Source organism: Carlito syrichta, unplaced genomic scaffold (assembly GCF_000164805.1).
Source record: "Carlito syrichta isolate Samal-C Ts95f unplaced genomic scaffold, Tarsius_syrichta-2.0.1 Scaffold295875, whole genome shotgun sequence".
NCBI classification, from domain to species: domain Eukaryota; kingdom Metazoa; phylum Chordata; class Mammalia; order Primates; family Tarsiidae; genus Carlito; species Carlito syrichta.
Window position 1 is genome coordinate 158,734 of NW_007239971.1, and position 24,531 is coordinate 183,264.

The 24,531-nt window shown below is 33.3% G+C and overlaps 1 protein-coding gene across 1 annotated transcript in view; it reads right to left on the minus strand.

The window, feature by feature from the left end:
- Positions 1–24,531, minus strand: part of SEMA3A (semaphorin 3A) — a 525,999-nt gene that overhangs the window by 116,483 nt on the left and 384,985 nt on the right. The window contains exon 7 of the mRNA XM_008054520.2: positions 19,114–19,233. Within this exon, the coding sequence (XP_008052711.1) occupies positions 19,114–19,233 (120 nt within the window). The remainder of the gene's footprint in view (positions 1–19,113; positions 19,234–24,531) is intronic.

A 24,531-nucleotide genomic window follows, 5' to 3' on the forward strand; every position in this document is an offset into this window, starting at 1 on the left:
AAATCTCAGTCTAATACTGTAGTTAACCTAAAGTGGTTTCTAAAATCTCAATCAGGTAGAGAAAACTGCTTTAATTTGACTCCATTTTTAAAGCAATGTCTTCATATTTTTCTCAAAATGAATATCCAGAAATATGACTTATTAACTGTGAGTGAAGAGCTTAGACAGAGTCATTTTGATTATAACGTTCTTTTTCCAACCTGCTAAGCAATATGGAATTCTAAGATTCTTTATTTCAAATCTAAATCTGTAAATTATGAAAAAATGAAATTTCAAAATATTTAAACATTTAAACGTTATGTTTTTCCCAATAGACAGATATGAAGGCTGCATTTTTATATAAGTCTACACAGTCTGCTTAATTCTAAATCCTGGTCACTCCATGAGCTTCCCTCTAAGAGAACTATGTTTTACACATGCCAAAGACATGCTGTTCACACACAGATTTTTAAACAGTCATTTAGGAGAGTCCAGAGGAACTTGCCCCCTCTTAAACTGTTCAACCTTTGAAACACCTGATTGTTGAGCAAGTCTTGTCATCTTCTGCCAATGGAAATCCTGGTGGAGGAAGATGAAAGGTGATTCTTTTACCAAAAAAAATTTTCCTTTATCCTCAGAGAGCTTTAATTCAGAACTCAAACAACGAAGTCCAGTTTTCTTGTAATGCCACCTCTAGTTACTATCTTTGAATGTGAGCGTGCATATATATGACTGCATTTGCCTTCCATTTGCCACCTCTGTCCTCCCACCTTAAACTCCTACTTCCCTACATTGTCAGGAACAAAGCTCAAAACGGCTGCTGAATATCACATCACTTTTTATATTCATTGCTTCCTGTGTGCCCATCTTGAGGAATTAAATGGCGACTTTAACATAAGCATGCTGTATTTTTTCAGTGTGGTAAATGAGTGAGAAGAGCAACCCCCTCCAAAAAAAAGTGTTTTATACCTAAATATGAGAATTGAAGTATACAGAAATATAATTTCTATACTATTTTGGACAAAGGACTTAAAATAAAAGTTAATAGATATTATCATTACATAATAAATTCCACTTTTAGTCAGACTGGTGTTCTCAAAATGGAGTTTGAGTTATTTCTTCTTTCTTTTCTTTGCTCCATCCCTTCTTCTTCCTTTCCTTCATTCCTTCCTTTAATTATGATTGTTTGTATTCTCCACCTATTTCTTTCCTGATTTGCTACTTAAGGGCAGTCACAGAAAAATAACTTTCAAACGTACTTCTGTGTAAATGTTATTGTGAAAAGTGCTTTTAAATCTGTTCTCTCTTTACGCCATAAACATATAAGGGATAAAGCAATTATACTAACCAAAAAACTCAAGTGTGCTAAAATTGTAGGAGAATTTTTAACTAGTATGGATTATACCTGATATGAAAGAAGTGATTTATGTCAAATAGAAAATGAATTGTATTGAAATATGAAGACCATACTTTTTATTTTTTGAAAGACTACTTTGTTGTTTTTTATCTAAGCATTTAAACTGTTTGGGATGTTTATGTTCTCATTGTAGTTTGCACTGTGTGGGTTTTGCATAGGATAAACACAAGAATGATTAACCCTTGAGAGATGAAGAAATGGTCTTCAACAGTTCAGCATTTGTACGATGTGAATCCTCCGTGCAAGTATATATCCTATTTTAGACAAATTCTCGAATTCCTATTACAGAACTTTATGTGTATCAATTTACTTATCTGCCTCCTTACTTGTGTTGCTATGAGAGCATATATAGTTGTAGACTACAATGCAAGAGAAGTCAGTGGAGCTTGTTCTGAGGAAGTAATGTGTGAGTTGAGATCAGAAGGTGGAGATGGATTCTTTTAAAAGAAATATGTGAGGGAAGATCTACCCAGGTAACAGAAACAATAAATGCAAAAACCGATGAAAAGAAAGACTGGGAATGAAAAGAAACTGGAAGAATAACTGACATACCAGAGTGTCAGGAGAGGGCAAGAGAGAGTGGTCTAACAAAGCTGCAGAGATGGGAGGGACCAAGACAGAAGTGCTAGGACTACAAGAGGCAAAGGCATGCCTATAAACAGAGGCTATAGGCCTCTGCTTTTCTGGCTTTGGTGTGGAAGCCTGATTGGTTCGGGCAAGTATGGGGAGGAGGAGAAGAGATAGCAGGATATGAATTAAGAATATTATTTCATGAAAATGAACCATGTGTCCTGGCAATCTTTACACCTCTGGTCTGGTGTCCTGAAGAGTCCACTTAGTCTATTATGCAGAGTAACCATCTTTGAGGCAAACATTCTTCTTTCTGTAATTTTAAAAGATTTTTTCACTCCATCTAAGACCATACGCTTTTGCCATTACTTGCCCATGTTATAGTTTGACCTCAAATGTAGCATTCTTTCCTAAACTTAAATTGCATATACTTTCAATAGTTTTTTTAAAATCTTATTATTTTTAAGAAATTATGGCCAATTCAAGGTTAGGCCTTGATGTCATTATTTTACCCACTTGTATTCCAGTATAGTCATATGCATATAATGATGGATATTCCTATGAAAAAAGTCACTTCCGTGCATGTACCCAACCAGAAATAAAATTGGGAACCACAGCTATGGCATTCAGAATCTAAGAAAATACAAGTTATATGATGATGAAATCTATGCTTACAACAGTATAATATGATACCAATTCTAAAATAAAAAATCACCACCCCAAGAAAAACTAAAACACACTAGGAGATATAAAAACTCACAAACCAGAAAGCATCTCAAATATATTAACTACTCATGAAATATTTTTGCTTTGAGTATTTGCAATAGTTGAGAGATGGACAATGACCAAGTAAATTCATCTGTATATAAAACTGATCCAATTCAAAGGAATCACTCTTCCCACAATAAACATTTATCTTCTTAAGCTAAATGGAAAACTTGACTGAAGTCTACATTTAAAAATATATTCCAGGCAGTCTAACATCAATTATATTCTTTATATTACACATTCAGAATTAATCAAAGATATTGTCACCACTATGGAGAAAAATACAAACACAAAGTATATGCTTCTATAGAATTTATATAAATATATAATATCCCACATATACATATATATACACACAATGCATGGTTATATATATATATGTGTGTGTGTGTGTGTGTGTGTGTGAGTGTGTGTGTGTATATGTGTATATATACTTTTTCCCATTGAAAACATTTGTAAATAAATCACTACAGTATTTTAACTACTTTAAATATAAATCAAATTGCATTTATTTTAATATCTTTTTTTGTAAGTCATACTGCCTCTCTCTGAACTATTAAAGTCTGTGACTATAAATAACTTGGTTTCTACATTTTATCTTCTTTTTCCTCTTTTCTTTTCTCATGCCCTATGTCTCATGTCAGCTAGTCTCCACCCTGTTCATTAAATCATTAAATCTTTATTCTAGCAGATGTTGCTTTTTTTTTCTGCTTTTCCTCTTTCATGTTATCCAGAGGAGATCAAAGTGTTTAGTCATTCTTGTCCATTGTATACTGAGGTGTGTGGGCGAAATTTTGCATGATCCTTGTGTTCAGGTTGCTTCCCTAATGTTTTCAATTATTTTCTTTGATAATATTTGACATGTGTTGACTGCTTCAACTAAAAGAAAGCATCCTTAATCCAGCTACTTTTATGAGAATAAAAGTTACTACTGTTGAGTATTAAAAAAAAAATTCATGTTATCTACTTTGAGGAGGCAGTTGATTCATTTTCAACAAGTGATATTACTTCTATAAAAGAAATCATCAATTTTCCCTGAAATTAAATTATAGAATTTATAGTCAGACCATGAATGCATGTAGAGAAAAAGGTAAAAGATAACTATATTTTTAAAACAATTATTGAATGTTTTAACAAACATTCAATGTATTACAATTTTTGAAAACAAAAGCTTAAAAACAGCTTGAGATACATGGAAAATTATAGCTTCCATTTCTTTTTAGACATTGGCAATGAGTGTGAAGGCAATACAGTATAATGGGAAGGACTCTCAATTAGCTGTCAAGAGCAATGAACTTAAGTTCAGCTTTTACCACTAAATAGAGATGGGACTTGAAAGTACTATTTAACCAATTTCAGTTTAAATCTTCCATCTTCTAAAGTGAAGGATGGGAAGTAGAGGAGCTATACTGTAATTGTAAGCTATAGTATTTTATAAGCATGCACTTTTGAGCAAAAATTTTATGGAAATTTTGACCACAATTTATCTCTGAACATACATTTTTCTTAAAGCAAAATATCATATATTGCTGAGCTTTGTGTTCAGTACAATATTGGGCTAAAGTAGTAATAAGCATATAAAATTTTCTAGATGAATCTTGTGGACTAATATATTCCAGATAATTTTTTTTTCTTAGCAGCATTAGTGGAAAATAATTTTCATATTTGTTTTAGAATACTATTAAAATTTTTAGGCTTTTATAAATATAAGGTGGAAAACTGAATCAGACTGAATTCCTTATAATTTATGTGGCAAACACATCATTTCATTTCATCGTTTTATTTCACCTGAAGTTGGTTTCATCAGGAGACTGTACTATGATTGCATCTGATGTACTTTATGAACAAGGTATGTCAATTCACTTCTTGCTTTCTGGATATATGTATGTTAAAAATGGCAATATTTTCCTTACCATTCACATAATATTTTCCTGTTCTTCTGTCAGATAAGTTATTATACCCCTCAAAAGAAGATTCTTATATAAATCTAAAATACCATGAAATTTTAGTATAAATTAAAAAGAGCACCATAGGATAGGGAAAAAAATGTTTTTAAGAAAAAAAGAAAGCTTCCATCTTAAGGTAGTACCTAGGATTGCTATCCAGCATGACATTGTGAAAAAACTAGACATTTCTTATGGCAAATCTTGCATTTGTTCCCAAGATTTAGGCCAGCAAAGGGCAAGTAAATGTGGGACACCAAGCATCTATCCTTTCCAGGTGAAGCCATTTAAATATGAGGCAAGGTAGCTATTAAATGCCAAAAAAATATAAATCAAAAGAAGAAAAATTCACCAAGGTAGAAGCACTTAAAAGATCTTGAACCCTGGCATGTATACAAAAACCATATTTGTAACACTAGAAAGATATAGATTTTAGCTTCTGTATAAAGCTTTGTGCTACTCTCAAGTGAGGTAATTGGTTGAATAGAAACAAATTCTATACTTAATCAGTAACCTATTTTTAAAGAGTACATGCATAGTGAATGTCAGATAAGTATTTTTTATCATCAGACAAATACTGAGGTATAAAATTGTTGAAGAAACCAATATAATGTCATTTCAGTGGCAGCAAAAGTCACACAATGAATCGGTGGCAGACCTGTGAATTGATTTTAGATCCCATTAGACTCCCTTTTTAACTGCTCAGCAATTCCTAAGATTGCTTTCAGTGATCAAAGATGCACAATTGAATTAAAATGTCAGACTAGAAAATAAAAATAAATAAAAATGGAAAGTAGTCATTGTATGCAGTTTGGTTTCTGATAATTTAAAATGATTTTTTCCCTGTAAATGTACAAATCTCAAAGTTGTATTTAGATAATATTACCAAATTTTCTATTACTTACATAGAAATGAATTTTAAATTACTAAATTATAGTAGTAGAACACACAAAGATAAAAATAATTGTTAAGTGAAAGTTGAAAGTCTATGCAATTTAATTTTTTTAAGCAATGATTAAAAGATGACCCTTCACATAAATACATATTTCTCCAAATACATTTGTTCAGACTGGAATTCCTAAAGATTCCTAAACACAAAATTAAATTTGAGTAAAATGTAGCTTTCCAATAAAGCATAGTAATATTTCAATATCTTCATAAGTACAGATATCTTGATAAAACCCATTTACATGAAAAATAATAAAGAATATGTCCAACTTTTGTTATTTAATAATTTTTATGGCATGTAAAATTAAACATTTGCTGTTTCTTAGAGAATTTTATACCTTGTTAATGTGTGGGAATTTTCCATACATGTATATTGGCATCCAGACTTTTGTGTGTTCTTGAAATATTACATGATTGAAATATTAGGAAAAAGACATGCTTCATTGCTAAGCTTACTTCGAATGAGAGTTAAAAACTCATCAATTTAAAAAATTTTAAGAACTCTATTTCAAATATATTTCTTTTTTTCTTTTTTTTTTTTGAGTTGGAGTCTCACTCTGTCACCCAGACTGGAGTGCAGTGGCCGTTCCTGGCCACCGCAGCCTCGACCTGCTGGGCTCCGGCGATCCTTTCGCCTCAGCCTTCCAAGTAGCAGGAATTACAGGCATGTGCTACCACGCCCGGCTGATTTTTTTGATTTATTGTAGAGATAAGGTCTCGCTGCCCAGACGGGTCTTGAACCCGCGGGCTAAGGCAATCTACTCACCTCAGCCTCCAAAGGCACGGGATTACAGGCTGAGCCACCGAGCCTGGCATAAATGTATTTCTATTAATGCGACAAATTTTGATTTTTTTTCTTTTTGTTAATAAAGAATTTTAACTTTCTTTGATTTGTAGAATGTTACCCCTCTTCTTCAAGTCTGAATGGAAGTGAAGGTAGGTGAGCTTTGTTTATCTTTTCTCAATCCCTAGATTATATATGGAGAGAATCAGTCATAACAGAATACAAGGTACTACCACTTGTTTTATTAAAACACAACTCCCTGGTTGTGTTATTATCATGAACTTTAAAATAACTTTATGAATTTGCCACAGCCATCGAATTTTACCAAGCTGACAAACATTGCCACATTTTCAGCTCAAAAAATGTAATGCTATTTCCAGCAAGGCTCTTGATAATGCAAGTTATAGTGCATTTAACTTGAAATTCAATGTTTCAAGAGTGTGTAGACATGAGTATTGATAAACACATGATACAGCATAATCCCAATGGGGCATAATACTTATGGCATTCAAAAGGTCATATTTTGATGTCATTGGAAGGGCCGTCTGTTATGATGCTTATGAAAAGAGATGCTTCACTAGCTGTGTGATGGTAGGTAACATGCCGAAACACTCTGAGCCTTAGTTTTCTCAATTGAAAAATGGAAATAATGTTTCCATCACAGAGATATTATGAACAAATGATAAATTTTTATAAAGCCATCAGACAGCACATAATGATAGCCTTAATAGTAATACAAATAAAAACAATGATCATGGAAAATAGCTATGGCATAAGTTAAATTGTGCAGAATAAACAAAGATAAATTAGTGACAGTATTTTCATTAAAATTCACATAAACAGTATAAACTATAATGTACTAATGAAACACAAATGAAGCATGACAGTTATTTTTCACTTTAAAAATCCCTGTTTCTAAGTACTATATATTAAATCTTGTTTCTTCTGTTTAGTTGTTTTTTTGGGGGGGTTGGATTTTTTTTTTTTAAGCAAAGGTCATTTGACTTGTTTTCACATATGCATTCCACAAAATATTACTTTCCTTATTTACAAGTATGGAGAATCCATCTTTAGTGGTGTGCTATCAGATATAATTTCACATAAGTCTGGATATAATAGCTTAATGGTTTATGTACAACATCAATGTAACTTACTTGTAGACTCAGGAGTGAAAGTTACCTGTGTATGAGACACAATATGCTACAAAACATGTTTGACCAACTACCACAAGGTAATTGAAAGCCCATTTTACTAATGGGAAGTTTAAACAGTGTCATCGCCTCAGTTATATTTCGCTATTGGTTACAAGATCTGGATGTTATTTTAGATTTCTTTTTGTTTACTTTGAAAATTTAAAAATTTTACTCAGTATCTTTCACCCAGTCTCAGTCTAGGGTAGCATATAGTCTCTATTAACTTTTGCCACAGTCTCAAAAATGGATGTTTTGTCTTTTAAATTTTCTCTCACATTTAAACCAGGAATATGTTTCAAACCAGTCATGACAATAGTAGTAGTCTCTTGTTGAAAATTATTTTCTCTATCTATCAATACCTTACCTATTTTTCAAAATCTGATTTGAATGGGATGGACTTTGTTCATTTGATCAAGTGTTCCCTTATTTACAGTCCCCACCTTGTCAATCCTAAGTGTGCATTAAGTATTTTTGAAGTATAAATACAGGAAAAAGACTCTAACTAAATCCCCTAAATCAGAAGTAAGAATTTTATCTTTTCTTCCCTACTTCATGCTGCTGGTGTTTCTTTTCAGAGGTACAGACCCTGGACTCAGACATAAAATATGGATTAGCACACCTGCCTCAGATTCATTACAATAGCCATGAAAAATCTTAGTTTTTTTCATTAGTAAAATAAGGATGCTATGAGTAACTACTTCATCATATTTTGGGGTAATTAGGTAAAGAGATATATTCAAAGTACAAGATATATATTAATTGCTCAGTATATATTAGTTGTTGGGAGTATAATTTCTATTATTATTACTGATTTTTTTACCTGTATTGAAGCATATATATGTATATATATACATATATATATGTTTATATTATCATTACAGATTTTTTTGCCTGTATTGAAGCATATATATATATATATTTTTAAATTTTCCAAGTAAACAAAAAGAAATCTAAAATAACATCCAAATATATAGTTTGTTTGTTTGTTTTTGTATGTGAGCTCTTTGAGGGCAGGTATTTGTGTTTGTATTCTTTATCATTAATTCCAGAATCTTGGTTAGGAGAACTGTTTTCCATTTTTGTCTTTAGGTCAATTTTTTCAATAATGAGTCATTCATCTGAACGATTCTGAAACATTCATCATCAAATTGCTACCAAGGTCATTTGGGCATTGATCGTAGCAGGTAAGTAGAATTGTAGCTTCAAATTTGAAAAAACCTAGATATAAATGTTAAACTTCCACAATTTTTCAATATTCCTTGGAACACTAGAAAACATATTTCATAACTGGAAACTCTATTACAGAGGATTTGCTTGTTATGATTTTCTTTTTCACCTCAGTGCTCTCATCACCTCATGTTGATTTTAGCCCCCAATCTCAGCTATTTCTACTTTCTCGGCTCTCAACCTGTCCAACCTGGGGCATGGTGCAGTGCTGAGATCCAGTCCCACCTCCTCTACAAGGCTACCGCTGACTAATCTGACTGCTCCCCATGGCACTCCATCATCTGTTTTTCTTTCCTTAAATTCTGATTGCATTTATGGCCAGTGATGTCAAATACATCTTAGTAGCCTAGATAATGACCTGGCTTGTTATAATTGTATGTGTCTGCTTTCACAGCAAGACTGTTAGATCTACAAGGTTAGGTCCTCTTCATACAAGAAGTGCAATTGCTTTCATGAAATCTCATAAATAACAAGCAGGGGTTCCACAGTATGATACAAACAAAGCTATGACCTCATATTTACCTTTTCAATATTCCAGATAGTCATTCTCCCCTTTTATTTTGGAAATAAGGACCTTCTCCACATATTTGTACATTGATTGGTGGATGACAACTGACAGTATACAATGTTTGGAACTTTTGCCATAAAATGTTTTTAAAAATTATAACCGCAAAACCACTGTGCAATTGCAGTGGAACTTCTCCTTGCAATTGCAAAAATACTTAATTGCAGAACTTCTCCTTGAAGTTCCACTGTGAGATATGTCATATTTGTTGAGATTTTCAATCTCATTAAGTTTTGGTCACAACAATGTTTTAAAAAGGGTAAATGCAAAATCAAATAATATTAACATAAGCAACAGTATTGGATTTCAACGACCAGATATTAATTTTTACACAAATGCTAATGTAGCCACAATGTTCTCCTGTCATTCTGTATTCCATCCTTGCTTTATCTTCTGAGACAGAGCTGTCCTAGATGGGTGTCACTAGCCAAATGAAGCTGTTGAACACTTAAAATGAAACTAGTCTTAATTGAGTTGAGCAGTAACTGTTACAAACACTGAAGTTCAAAGACACTACATAAATAATACAAATGTTAATAGTGTTTTATTGATTACATATTTAAATGGAATATAGTGAATTAAATAAAATACATTATTAAAATTAATTTTACTGGCTTGTTTTTACTCCTAATGTGGCTATCAGAAAAATTAAAATTATATACGTGGCTTGCATTATATTGCTATTGGACAGAGGCGTTCTAGAAAACCTTAACATTAGTAGAAATAAATAACATTCTTTATTTTGGAAACAACACAAAATAAATAAGTTGTAAATAAGCATGCTAGCTTAAGTTCTACTAGCAATAAACCATGTGACTTTGCATTAGTGAAGTCAACATATATGACGTATTTAAAGATGCTAATTTAAGGTAAGAGTGTCTATATATGACTATTAAATAAGCTTTTCTATTTATCTGCCTTAAGAGAATTTCTTGACCCATTTTTAAAAAATAGGGTAATGCTTCCATTATGAAGTATGTTCCATTATGAAATACGGTCAAGATTACCTGACCTTGGTGTTGGAAGACAATGCCTGAATGCTGTAACTGAGTGAGACATTTACCCAATTAAGGCAAAGAGTAGTGTTAAAACTATGCAGATCACATGTGCTAAGTGTGGAGCAGCTGAGAGCCATGAGGACCCATAGACCAAAGGCTATTAAACTAGGGCAAGGGGAGTGTCCAGAGTGTGAACATTGAGAAGGAGGTTACACTATCTTTTTCAAAACCACTACAAGGTGTCTTCCCAGTGTGCTGTCAAATAGTATAGCATATTAGTTAACACTAAGTATATGCTCTTCATGCTTAAAATTAAGGACTAATAAAATAGGAAAACAAGCCCAATTAAAATTAGCTAAAGTAATACAATATGACGATGATACTGCTATAGTCCTAGTGCCCTGAAGCTACAATCATTGGGGTTGGCAGTTCTAGCCCTTACTATGCTCTGGGCAATACTCTAGTTAGTTTTAACTGATAGATCTCATTAAGTTTTGAAAACAATGATGCTTTTAAAAGGTTAAAGTGGTAAAAATAATTTAATTCTCTCACCATTTTCCTTTAATTCAACCACAGCAAACCTTCCTTCGTACAGGACACTCTGACCTTACTTTGTCCCTTACTTGGCAGAATATAGCATTGAATATTAAGTCAATCTTTCGTTTCTTTCTCATTAGTCCAAGACCATTAAAGGAGTATTCTTGGAACTCACATAATCAGAAGCCTCAAGCAAATGAGGGTGCTAAAATTTTTATTCTTTTATTTTATTTTTTTTTTATTTTAAAGATGTGGGGTACAAGTCAGGATTGGGTATGTAAGTTGGTCTAGGTACAGGAGATACAAGTGCATTCTAAATTATTTGGATCACCACCTCATAATCATAAAAAAAACCTTAAAATTTTAGGACCATTAATAGAAAGCACCAAACTTTTATGTTTTTTTTATGATTATGAGGTGGCCATCCAATGTACTTATATCATGTTTTAGATTATTATTTTAATGAATCATCACAGTTTAAAACAAGTCTGAAAGATAACTTGCTGATGCTTATTTAAAACACACTGCAAGAAGAGATGAATATAATATTGTGGAAAGTCAATCCAAATTTGTTATGCTCTTTTTCTGATATTAAAAAAAAAGAAATCAAACTAACACATTCCTTGTCACCTGTATATCCAAGTTGCATTTCCTTTCTCTTAAACTTTGATTTTAAAAAGAAGTTACTTACATAAGGACATAAAGAGATAAAACAAAAACAAATACAAAAAAAAAAAAAAACCAGAAAGGGAAGATGAAGAGGGACCACACAGATGAACAAGCACTTGAGTTTCGTGCTACTCTTTATGTTTTACGTAAATTTAATATTTGTGAAAAATATTTTAACAAACATAGTAAGATAAAATACTTTATAAATAGAAGCATTTTCTTAAAATAGATTGTATGGGGAATGGGTGGCAAAGTAATGAGTCAAAACAGAGCACATTTAGAAGAGTAAGGAAACACACCACCCCAGTGACTGACTAGCTCCAGTAAATGTAAGATCTTTGATCCAAACTACATATTAATAGTCTGTAAGGATTGGAACCACAACTACAACAAAAGGTTAATGTTACCTGTAGATAATCTACTCCTTGTCTGCATTGATTTTTGATGAATAAAGATATTAAAAAATTGAGTACCATAGATAATACGGTCTTTTAATAAGCAATAGATAATGAAATCATTGCACAATTATGGCCTTAGGAAGACTGTTTAAAATTGTCAAAATAGTTTTTACCTGGCAATAGGTGAACCATATGTGCTAAAACATGAAACTAGCCGGGCTCGGTGGCTTAGCCTGTAATCCTGCGCTTTGGGAGGCTGAGGTGAGTGAATTGCCTGAACCTGCGGGTTCAAGACCTGCCTGGGAAACTTGGCGAGACCTCATCCAGCTAAAAAATTAGCTGGGCGTGGTAACGTGAACCTGTACCTATCCAGCTACTTGGAAGGTTGAGGCGGAAGGATCGCTGGAGCTCAGCAGGTGGAGGCTGCGGTGGCTGGGAGCGGCCACTGCACTCCAGTCGGGGTGATGGAGTGAGACTCCAACTCAAAAAAAAAAACCAAAAAAACAACTAAATATTCTCCAAGTTATAATTAAGTGCTAACATATACATTTTTATCTATCACTTTTCTTAGGATAAAAAAAAATGTTGATATTGTAATTTTAAAACATTAGCAATTTACCAAATAAGTGATAGAGGATAAAAAAAATGTTAATCTCCTAACTATTGTGTTTATAGATCAAATATTCAGAGAAATCAAGTCAAAATATAAAATAGTGATTTGAAACATTTTAATTAAGGACATAGGCCTGCTTACTTTGGAATCTCTCTTTTTCTTTCTTTTGAATTTTGGAATCTCTTTCTCATTTTCTTCCCTTTTAATTATTAAAATTTTTTTCTTATCTAGCTTTGTTTTGAATTATAACTTAGGTCCCCTTACTCCTTCACTTGGCCACTAGTTTTACTAATTTTGAGAAACAACCTTATTAGTAATACTTAGAGTGTGGAAAGTTAATAGTTCATGGAAAAATACATTGGTGAACAGTTAAGTTCTCTCAGAATTAACACTGAAGCTTCTTTTCAGACACAAAGAGCAGATTATTTTAAAAGTTGGTTTTGAATATAAGAGAAGGTATTGTTTACTAAGTATAGTAACTTACATAGGTTCATCTTCCAACAAGATTCAAGTACTAAAAAATTAGGAAAGAAAAATCTAGAAACCACTATGGTCTTACTGAAACCATCTTTACCTTGAGTCAGTAGTGTAAATGAGAGCTATACTATCTCTGGTGGAGACAATAAGCAGTGGAGAAGGAATTGTCCATGAATCCTGTCTTTTCTCACCAAGGTTAGCACAAAGCAAATACAGACTCCTGTGTACAATTTTAAAAAGATTGAAAGGTGCCATCTACTCAAAAGCAACTCCTCATTATTTTGAAAGATATATTAATTTCTCATCTTGGTATTAATTCTTAAAAATTAACTTGTGCTTCACTGGACCATATGGCATAATAAATTGAGAGATAGAACTCAACTAGAAGGGGTTAAATTAGATGTATAAATTACTCAGCAGAGCTTTATCCACTACTTAAATAATGTTTTCGCTTTGGGGAATGTTGTTACTATGAACATTTGATTCAAACTTTTACATTAGAGCACACTTCTATTCTTGGTAGAAGGGAAGAACCAGACAAAACTTTTTATTTTATGTATAGATATATTGGTTGTCATTGTAGAAACGGCCTTAGAGATAGCTATTAAGCCCCATTGCATTTATTAATGTCCCTTTGGCTCTATAATAAATTGAGATCATGACATTATGAAAGTATTTATAAAGTTAATACTTTCCAGCTCTCATCTGAGTCTACCTTTCTTTAGATTTCCTGCCAGCATATAGAAGAGGCCCATTTGGAATTTGAGAAAACATCCAGAGACTTCTTCGAAAATCTATACTCCTCCTAAATTCATACATTTTTTTATTAACAGATGTAAATTTGAAGAGGAAATGCCATATACTATAAGCCATTTGGGGATTTTCTGTCTCTTAAGGATGACTCATGCTGTTCGTTTGAATGGCATGGATGTTGAGAGCTTAAACTCAAAACTCATCTGTACTCTAGCTCTGAATCTTTTTTCCATGAACTCTGCACGCATTTTATGATAAACACACACATGTGTATGAAGTATGTGACCTCAATGGTAGTTTGCAGTATTACTGGCAGATACCCAAGAATTGATTGACACACATCTCATAGAACTGCAGTCAATTAATATGTCTACCAATTCCCAAATGTATCACAGGAAACAGAAAATCTGTTTAATATAGCAATCAATGACATACTGTGTGTGGTCAGAAGGGATCTACAATATAGCAAAAGTAGATTTTGGAATACACTATTCAGGAATGTAAATACAATCATGTACAACATAACATTTTGGTTAATGACAGACAGCCTATAGGACAGTGATTCCATAAGACTATAATGGATCTAAAAAATTCTTATTGCCTAGTGACATCACAGTCACAATAAGGCCTTCTCTATGCTTAGATATACAGTTACTTACCACTGTGTTACAATTGTCTATAGGATTCAGTACAGTAATATGCTGTACAAGTTTATCACCTAAGAACAATAGTCTAAAACATCTAGCCTAGGTGTATAGTAGGCTTATGATGTTTTACACAACAATGAAATAACCTAAGGATGCATTTCCCCAATTCTATCTCTTTCATTAAGTACTTCAACTGTGTTGCTTTGTTTAGAGGAAAGAGGTCTATTTTAAAAAATAGAATGTCAAAGTGAAGGTTATTTTGCAAACTGTTGAATTATTAAAAGGAATATTAATTTCCTCCTATAAGATACAAAACTGTTAAATGATAAAGAGAGGGCTGAATTGCTTCAAAGTGATGCCTTTATTTCTGTGGCATTCTGTCCTCTAGAAGGGTAAATCCACAATGTCATTTTCTAAGAATGGGGTTTCTACTTACTCGAAAACTGAACGTAAGACAATAAGTTATTTTAAAGGAATAACACTGCAAAGAAAAAAACAAATGTAAAAATGTTTGTGAAAGTCTCGATAACAGCAAAAAGTGAAATGTCCTTTTTCAAAGCTGAAGAAATCATCAAGAGAGCAGGGAGACAGCCTACAGACTGGGAAAAAGTATTTGCCAACTCCAGGTCTGACAAAGGTTTAACATCTTGGATCTACAAGGAACCCAAATGTGCTGAAAAGAAAAAAACAAACAACCCCATTATAAAATGGGCAAAAGATATGAATAGACACCTCACAGGGGAAGACATCCGAGCAGCCAACAGACATATGAAGAAATGTTCAACCTCACTAATCATCAGGGAGATGCAAATCAAAACCACACTGAGATATCACCTAACTCCAGTCAGAATGGCAATTATCAATAACTCAAAAAATAACAGTTGTTGGAGAGGGTGTGGCGAAAAGGGAACCCTTCTACACTGTTGGTGGGAGTGTAAACTAGTGCAACCTCTGTGGAAAGCAGTGTGGTGATCCCTAAAAGCTCTAAATATCAACCTCCCATATGACCCTGCAATCCCCCTACTGGGAATATACCCTGAAGAACTCAAATCACTCTATCAAAAAGATACCTGCACACGAATGTTTATTGCAGCATTGTTCACAATAGCAAGAACCTGGAACCAACCATGCTGTCCATCAAAAGAGGACTGGATTAAAAAAATGTGGTACATATACACAATGGAATACTATGCAGCCATAAAAAAGAACAAAATCATGAATTTCGCAGCAACCTGGATGGAACTAGAGTCTATAATACTAAGTGACCTCTCACAGAAACAAAGATATGAGTATCACATGTTCTCACTCATATAGTGGACCTTGATCATCCAATGTACTACCATCAGAAAATGACTGACAGTGGTGGGAAACTATGGAGGGGGAGGGGAAGGGGATGGGACTAATGGTAGTAAACATCTGTCTGGGGACAGGGAGATACCTCTTATCAACAAGGGGGCCTGAACGAAGCATATTTGTATACCTAACCCTTAACTGTACCCCACAATATCATAATAAAAAATATTGATTAAAAAAGTATTTATATTATATAAAAACTGAACAATATCTTAAAAGGAAACTGTGGGTCAAATAACAGTAAACTATACATGAGTCTTCTAAACTAGGATTTAGAAGAAAGCTGGGTCCTTCATCTGAAGAGCCACCTCTGTAAACAAAAGTTGATATATGAAAAACTTCATGGAGTTTATGAACTCTAATTCAACAGTCCTGGCTTATGTCCTGATTGTTCTTTTTATTTCTCTTTCAATCTTTTCATTACTGTCATTCTTTTATTAACAGTATAAAACATATGCTGTCTCTTTTTCTCAATTTCACAAACACAGAATAACTTTGAATCCAAGGGTGGCGTTATAAATAAGAGAGTACGAATCAATTTAAAGCAGATTCTCTCTTAAGGCAGCTTAAGCATTGAAAATTAAATTTGATGTAGTCTAGACAAGCTATCTTGATAATATCTTTTCCAGAATTTCCTAGATTGACTGTCTAGACTGCCCAAGTTCCCCAGGTAATTGCATAATCATCTTTCTTCTGACCTCCTAAACAGCCCGGAACAGTATTTCCCAATCTATAGTTGTCATTTAAATCAAACTCACTGAAGTTTCTGAAGGAGGACATCTCTCAAATCCTCTGAGTTTCAGAGTCTCAGAAAAATACTTTCACCTCACTCTCTCACCTCAGAAAGTTCAGATGGACAGCTTTATTTGTTTAATATTTTGGTGGAGGAGATATTGGGTAAATGGCTTGGCTCCAGAACCCGTGTCTCTTTATTCCCCCACCTACCCATTCATAAGGCAGCAATGAGTCGTTGATGTGTAGAAGAGGGAATATGCTGTTAACTCCATCAAATAGCAATTTCAGAAAGAAAAAAGGCAACATTTGGGGGAAAATGATACAAATGCAGAAATAGCATCTGGCATTTAAAGTTAAATGACTGTCAACATCATAAAGTCTCACATTTTAAAATGGAAGAAATTGAGGTAAGCACAGAATCATCCAGCAATCATGAGAGCCCAGTGCTGTGAGTTACAACCTCTGATGAAGTGAGAGAGCTTTCAGAGGCAAGGTGATAATTACTAGAAAGCAAAACAGCAGTAGCTTTTAACCTGAGATGTAGATTTATATTTTGTATTTAAACACATGCAGGTTTTTAAAGTAATTATATTTTCTAATATTAATTGGCTTTTTTTTAGCACCTATTATGTTAGACAATGTTTAACTTTCATGATAACTATATGATGTAGAGATCATTTTCATTCCAACTTTCTAGCTCAGAAACATAGATGCAGAGTAAATAACTTGCACCAGATCAAGCAGCTAGTATTAAACTGAGATTGGATAAAAGCCCTGCAGTCTGAGGCCAGAGTACATGCTTTTAACAATGATGACATTAAAACTCCTTGAGTTTCTATAACAAAAAAATAAGTCAATGAGTCATACTTTGCTAGGAGGGTTGGAAGGCACTTAGAGGTAATAAGTCAACTTCTCATTTAAAATATAGGGACACAGAGGCTCAAAAGGTTTTGTTTAGTTTGTTTTGCATATTATGAAACAGAGTCTCAGAGAGGTTAAGAAATGTCTCTAGTGTTCCACAGCTAGTAAAGTTGTAGGGAAAGATCTAAAGCCAGATGTGACACTGAAGTCCAGGTCTGCCAGTTAATCTGTGCTAGAAGTTCAGCATTCCTGACTCCATTGCCAACCACGCAATGCATGATTCTTGACAGACGTCAAAAGTACAATGTGATGTGGAAGGAAATCTCTGGCGCTATCTCCAGAGTATAGAGAAGTGGGACAGTCACCCTGTCACATTTACAAATAATGGAAATGATAGCAAAGGGGAAGGGGCTATGATTTAATCAGGTATTAAAACAAATTAGGTGTACTAAGTCACCAGGACCATGTACATAAATTTATTCCTAACTTCATCGACGTAAAACAAGCAATCTAAGTAGAACTTCTTTTTCTAAAGTTACTTTTTACTTAAATCTTAAATCTGTAAGCAAGAAGGGTAACATATGTGCTTGTTGAAGGGAAAAGGGGAAGCCTGTGGTGGGGGAATAGGCAGCCAAGGGGCAATTGCTTAAACTGTTGTTGGGAACTGGAAAGTGTCTTATTCTTTCCAGGTTCATCGGGAAGAAAAAAAATTGTGTTTAGTCTGGCAACCACATAGCCTTTTAGGTGCCTTCTTACACAAAGATGGTATATTACCAACTGTTTTGATGTGGAAACCTTTGGATGAAAAGACATTTGTATCGCTTTAGGACAGTTTAAAAAGTTTAAGCGATAAGCTTTTTATCTTTAGGATACTAGAAATATTTTGAGAACAGGTCCTTTGCTTGATGAGTATTTCTGAATTCCAATTTTGAAGAAATTTCCATCACAAATTATTTTCTAATATGGACACCTTTGTTCCTCTTCGGATTTTGTGCCAAAAAGGTTTATAGTCAAAGACTTTTGATAAGCTGGATTCATCAAACTCTTTCAATATTAGCAACTTTTTCTTTATTTTGATTTTTACTTAAATTTATCTAACTATAATTTCCTCCTTAAATTTTCTCACTAAAACATCTTTTAGAAGGAATGAATAAATTTAAATTTTTTTTTCTTTTTCATACCACCAAAATAATAACAAAAAACATAAAAGCTTAGCTGAGCAAGAACACAAATGTGACTAATTTGGGTAAAATATGAGATCAAATCATTGTGTACATGACAGCATCCCTTCCTAATCCTTGGGCAGAAGGAAACAACTGGGTGGCAGACACTTCTGGCTGAAGATGGAAAGGGAGGGGCAAGCTGGCAATATACACATGGAGACGAAGCTACACATTCAGCCTACTGACATCTGCTGCACATGCAAAATGGATTGGACTCTGTAATCCAGGGTGAAACCAAACACTTTCTTTCTTGCTTCCTCCTGTTCCATAGTTTGTGTTGAGTGATGGTCTTATTCGTTTTGCATTCATAGATTAAAATTAATAACAGCATCTAAATCTGAAGTAGGTCCCACTGAATAGTGAACCAGACGTGAAATGAGCTGAAGAAATTGGTAATGAAGCATTTGAATAGAGGGGGTCATGGACAAACACAATTTTTAAAAAGCCGGCCTTACCTCAGGATGATGTCCAATTTCAATGTAGGTGCAAATTGGATGAAAAGCCCCAGTTCCACAGGCATACAAGTGAGTTTGATTATATGCCTTAAGTACCTTGATGAAATTAGCACATTCTTTCTGTAAGACAAAAGAAAAACCAATGAGTTGCAGCAATCAGCATGACTGAGGTATCCTCTAGGGTGCCAGGCATGCTTGAACAGATTTCTTTTCTATCTTTCTTTCCTCTTTTTTTTTTTTTTTTACCATCCCTTTTACATGTTTTGGGCTTATTATTCTATTGTTTTGTTTGTAGTATTACACATATTAAAAATATAGTATTACACTCATTAAAAATATAGAATTTCTTATTATTTGGGGGGAACAAATATATGCCCTTCCACACCTCTTTCTTTAAAACTATTTTAAACTTATTTATATAAAAGTGTAATAATAAAAGTTTTAAGGTAACCAATGATGGGTGATTTTTCCAGAAATGAAAAAAGCAGCAAATTATTTGAATGATTAATTCAATGAACACGATAGTAAAATTTCCTTGCAGAAATCAGCTTTGAGTTTCATTTTAGAAAAAGAAAACAAAATTAAAAGATAATGTTATCTGTCTCTGTTAATATGAAGTATAAATATCACTAGTAACACATTATGAAAATACACAAATGAGTATTCACATGCTAAATAATAACTGCACTGAAAATAATTTTGTTATTGACCATAGAGACTTTGTTAACTAGTAGTTTTTTTTTCCTATAGCTTTTAGAATTAAGAACCAAATGTGTAACTAAAAATGCTGACAAAGATGAAAAGCAGACGATAGTACAAGTAAGGTTGGCAAGCATAAGAGAGGGTTGGGTTGGTCCTGGCACATGTAGGTGTGTTACACTCATAGCCATTCTCTATATAGTCAGCTGGAGCTTATAACTGAGATGTAAATTTGAGTGTATTTGCACATGACATTCGTATTCTATGTTTGCACCTGATGATTTTGGTTGTAACTATATTTCTGCCATAAAATAAGAAGCAGGCAACCAAACTTGAGCAGATTAATTGATAATTAAATTAAAATAAGTTTTTCAAAAAATCACTGATTTTTCTAGAATGTAACCTGATGTCCTTAGAATACATTGTCTTACAGGTGAATTAGAACTATTTGGAGCAAAATGGAAATGTTTCAAGTTATGGCTTCTCACTCATGCCTTCTTAATATATATGCTGAATAGTTTGGGAAGAGTAACTAAAATAAACATAATTTCTTCCACTGCTTTGCTACATCGATCCTGAGTCTTTCTTTTGTCAGCTCAGGCATTATAACATAAAATTACTCTCTGAAATAATTGATTTGGCAAGTCATGAGGAAATATTTCCTAGCTTAAAAGGGTATGTGTATGTCATCTATGTTTCACTTTAACCAGGGTATATCCTAGGGAAAACTATGAAACAGATACAACTTAACTTTCAGAGCTCTTAGCAATAAACTCTCCATTCTGTAACAGTCTCTCTTCCTTCCCCAAGAGAATAGGGCATGAATGCTTGGGCAGAGGGAAGAGGTTGTGGAAAGGGAAACATCTGATAAACTCATTTACAAATGAGGCATTCATGAGTCTAACCCAAAGGATTTATTTGTACTCTTAAAAATCTTCAGTCATTTTCAAAGAAGCCTGTTTCAGGAAAATGTTTACTCTGAAACACGTAGGTGGCCACATATTCTGCTTTTATATAGAGATAATCATCATTAATTGTCAGCTCAATATTATAGTATTCAAGATTAGAAATAACCAGTTCCAGCACCATATGCTCAAACCAAGAAATTGGCTGTGTATATATTGGTAAGCAAACAGATATTCTAATAAATAATAGTGGCAAACCCAGATGGATGTCTTTTTTATTTTAGAAAAGAATAGGATTTCAGTTTGCCTGCCATGCCTTTAAAAATATGCACACAATTTTGTCTGCAAAACCACATTTTCTAGTCCTTTGAGTAACATCTAGGTGCATCCTAGAAATTTAAAGAGAGAACTTAGTTCTTCATAATAAGTAAGGAAGAAAATATTTTTTGAGTAGGGTTACTTGTGAAGAAAACAAAGGCTCATGTTACCTCTGCAACAGCTATGAATCCTACTATGATAGAATTTGTGGGCTCTTTTTCTCTTATCGACTGAATAACTAATTGACAATGTATTAATGTCTACATCTGTCCTTTGAAGGAAATTAGCAGATTATAATTAATGATGAAAAACTCTCAGGGTTCTTGAAATAATGTAATTGTGTCACAATAGATATCATAATTTTAATCTGTTCTCTGTTAACAGTTAAAGAAGAACCACTATAATATGGCACTGATTCCTCTACAGAGCTGATGGAACAAACTCTATCACTAGACCATAGCTGGGAAACCTGGCAAATGGTTCAATTGAGAATGCCGATAAGGGGAGTCTATCTGTGTTACAAAGCAACTAGACCCACCCTATTGGCCTGAGGCCTGGAATGATTCTCTTCATTCCCCACTGAACTCTCCCAGTTGGCAGGAGCTTGTATTGTTGCCATGCCCTGGGGCAAGCTCAATATTATTTTGAAAGTGAAGGTTGATGCAAACAGAATGCAAAGAAATTTCTTGGGCTTATAGGGTGTAAAGATACTTGAAATGAAACAAAAGAATGGAAAGAAATACTTCCAGAATTGGTTAAAAATAGCTGAGAGGAGACTCATCAACAACAATGGAAGAGGAAAACGAATTAAAAGAACTGGACAGAGAAGAACCAAAACTTGAAAGAGACATTGTTGGTAAGGATTTGTTCTTAACAGAAACCTACATAAAAGACTATCAATCCTGTCATTCATTTGCCTTCACTTTCTAACTTGTGGCTGCCAAGGTTTTTGAGTGTTCTAAAACAGGATATTCATTTTATTTGGAAGCAGTTTGGACATTCCTCTAAAAAAGAAGGAAGCGTGGCAGAAAAAGGAAACACACTTCACACATTTCTGCTCTGGGGAGACAGAAGAAGAGTGTTTCTGACCTTTTCTTGAACCATGACGATTCTTAAAACTCCGAATGTAATGTACTTTTTGGCCTTAAACTACTGCACTGCTTTGCTCAGCACTGGAGGATTTACAATGTAATAAAGAGAGTGGAATCAGTTCAAAATGAATTTATTTTTCAAACCTTGATCCCTTTTGGAATTTAAGTTGATGTATACAGACAAGTTTAGCAACAAGTTGGATGTCTAAGAGTCAGGCAACCAGATTGACCCCTTATTTTACTGAAATTTACTCCAGAATAATAGCATTCTAAATTGTTAGCTTAAAAGTAGAAGGACAATTATAAACCTGTAAAAGTCAAATCCACACCTGAGGAGTGGTAATTCATCGTTCTTAGTGATGAACCACTTACACTTATTTTGTATGGGTTAGTCTTTTCAGATTAAATGAATAAAGGAATGATGCATAAAGGTATTAGCCTGGAAAAATAAATTTAGAAGGAAATGTCTACCCCTAGAAAAAGATATAGGAGCCAAAAGCACCGTGATTCAAAAACAAACATTACAGAAATGTAGCACTGATTAGACTGTGTTGCACAGACTTTTCCTGGACGGTTACAAAAATAAAGTCCATCCATCTGTCAAAACAACTGCTCCATGCATGAAAATTAAAACAGAATTGAGGTGTTTTTAACTAACTTCCGATAATTATACTTTCTACAAAAGAATATGATTTACCTCCAATTCCAATTACCTCCTTGCATGTTCTTAAATTATGGATGGAACAGTGAAATTTTACTCTAAATAAGAGAAAAGAAAAAAAGGAGAGAAGACTTGTGAACATGAGCAATCGCTATTCAAATATATTCAGTTCACGATTAAATCAAACAACTTGTTCTGGCTCAAATATAAATCATTCCAGAATGAATGAGTGGAGCATAGCATTGCCTCAGGTCAGTAAAATTCATGTAAAAGGAAAAAAAAAACCTCTATTTTATCAGTATTTATGTGGAAATATTTTTGTGTATAATCTAGCAGCTGGGAAAGCAAAGGAAACCTTTTCCTCATGATGGGTGGATACATTTCTGCATGAAAACCCATTAATAAGCTTAATTCCTGAAGTTAATCTGTTGACTTTCTTTTCTCTGGTCAATTTATTTGGCAAGCTAGTTGAATACTAGAATCTTCGTGCCAAAGCAGTAATCCGTGAGATTGTTCTTGTCACTCACTTTATCCTCCCTCTATTTAAATTGTCCCATACTTATCTGGCAATAATGTTTAGTCTTTTTTTCCTTTTAACATTGAGTTATTGCAGCTGTAATCCGATCATCCATAATCATCTTTTTTCTAGTACTTTGCCATTCACTAAAGGGTGTTAGAAATTTCTTTTCCAGAGAGACATATAATGAAATAAAATGAAATATAACCATGTTATAATTTTAATATAAGCCATCTAATGTTAAATTTGTGAGTTGGAATTTTTTGACATTCACCTTTGAAAACGGTCAGTAGGCTGTGCTATCCATGTTGGGAGATATTTTGACCATCACTATTTAGAAGAATAATGGCATAATAAAACCAATAGACCTTTCCACATAAATACTTTTTTCAATTAATTTCAGAGATTAAAAAATGCATTTATAAAAATAAGACAACAAAATCGATGTTATTTTATAGCTAGCAATTTAGGCATGTAAACATATTCATACTAATTGAACTATATCACCCTTAAGCCTATGATAATTGAAGGCTAAAATTTAAAGTGCCTTAAATGAGATGATTGAACTAAATGAAGACTCAGGATAAGACTCCCAAATCATTTAGCTTAATGCTTATTTCAATTAAGTGACCAAGTTGACAGCTTTTTCCCTTTGGATTGACAACTTGTTTTGAAGTTCTAGAAATATTGTTCAAGATTTTATAAACTTTCTTTTTTCTTTTCAAATCACTTGGAACCTTCAAACTTGGTCAAAATGGCAATACACGTAGGCATTATAGATTATGATATTAGAAAAAACTGACAAGTGTGATTGCCTTTAACTATTTAAAGGAGCTCAGTAATTTTGCTTTGAAATTATATATGAACCATAGAAGCATATGGTATCTATTTTAGGCTTATATTTTCTTTTATATTATACTCATTAATCATTAATATTTAATATATCATATTCATTAATCATTAATATTATTATATTCATTCTCATTAATCCTCACATGTGTATAATTCATTGGCATGATTTGATTGTGGTCCACCATATGTATCTAGCATAACCTTTCTTCATCTCATATTCCAAAGAATACAGATAATAATAAAATATTACATGAAATCTACCTAAATGTTTATTACCAAACCAGAAAAATCACTAAATATTTACAATCCTTTTATTTCAAAAATGATAGTCTGTGGCTACTAATTTTATGCAAGTTGTTGAGTACTTAGTATTCA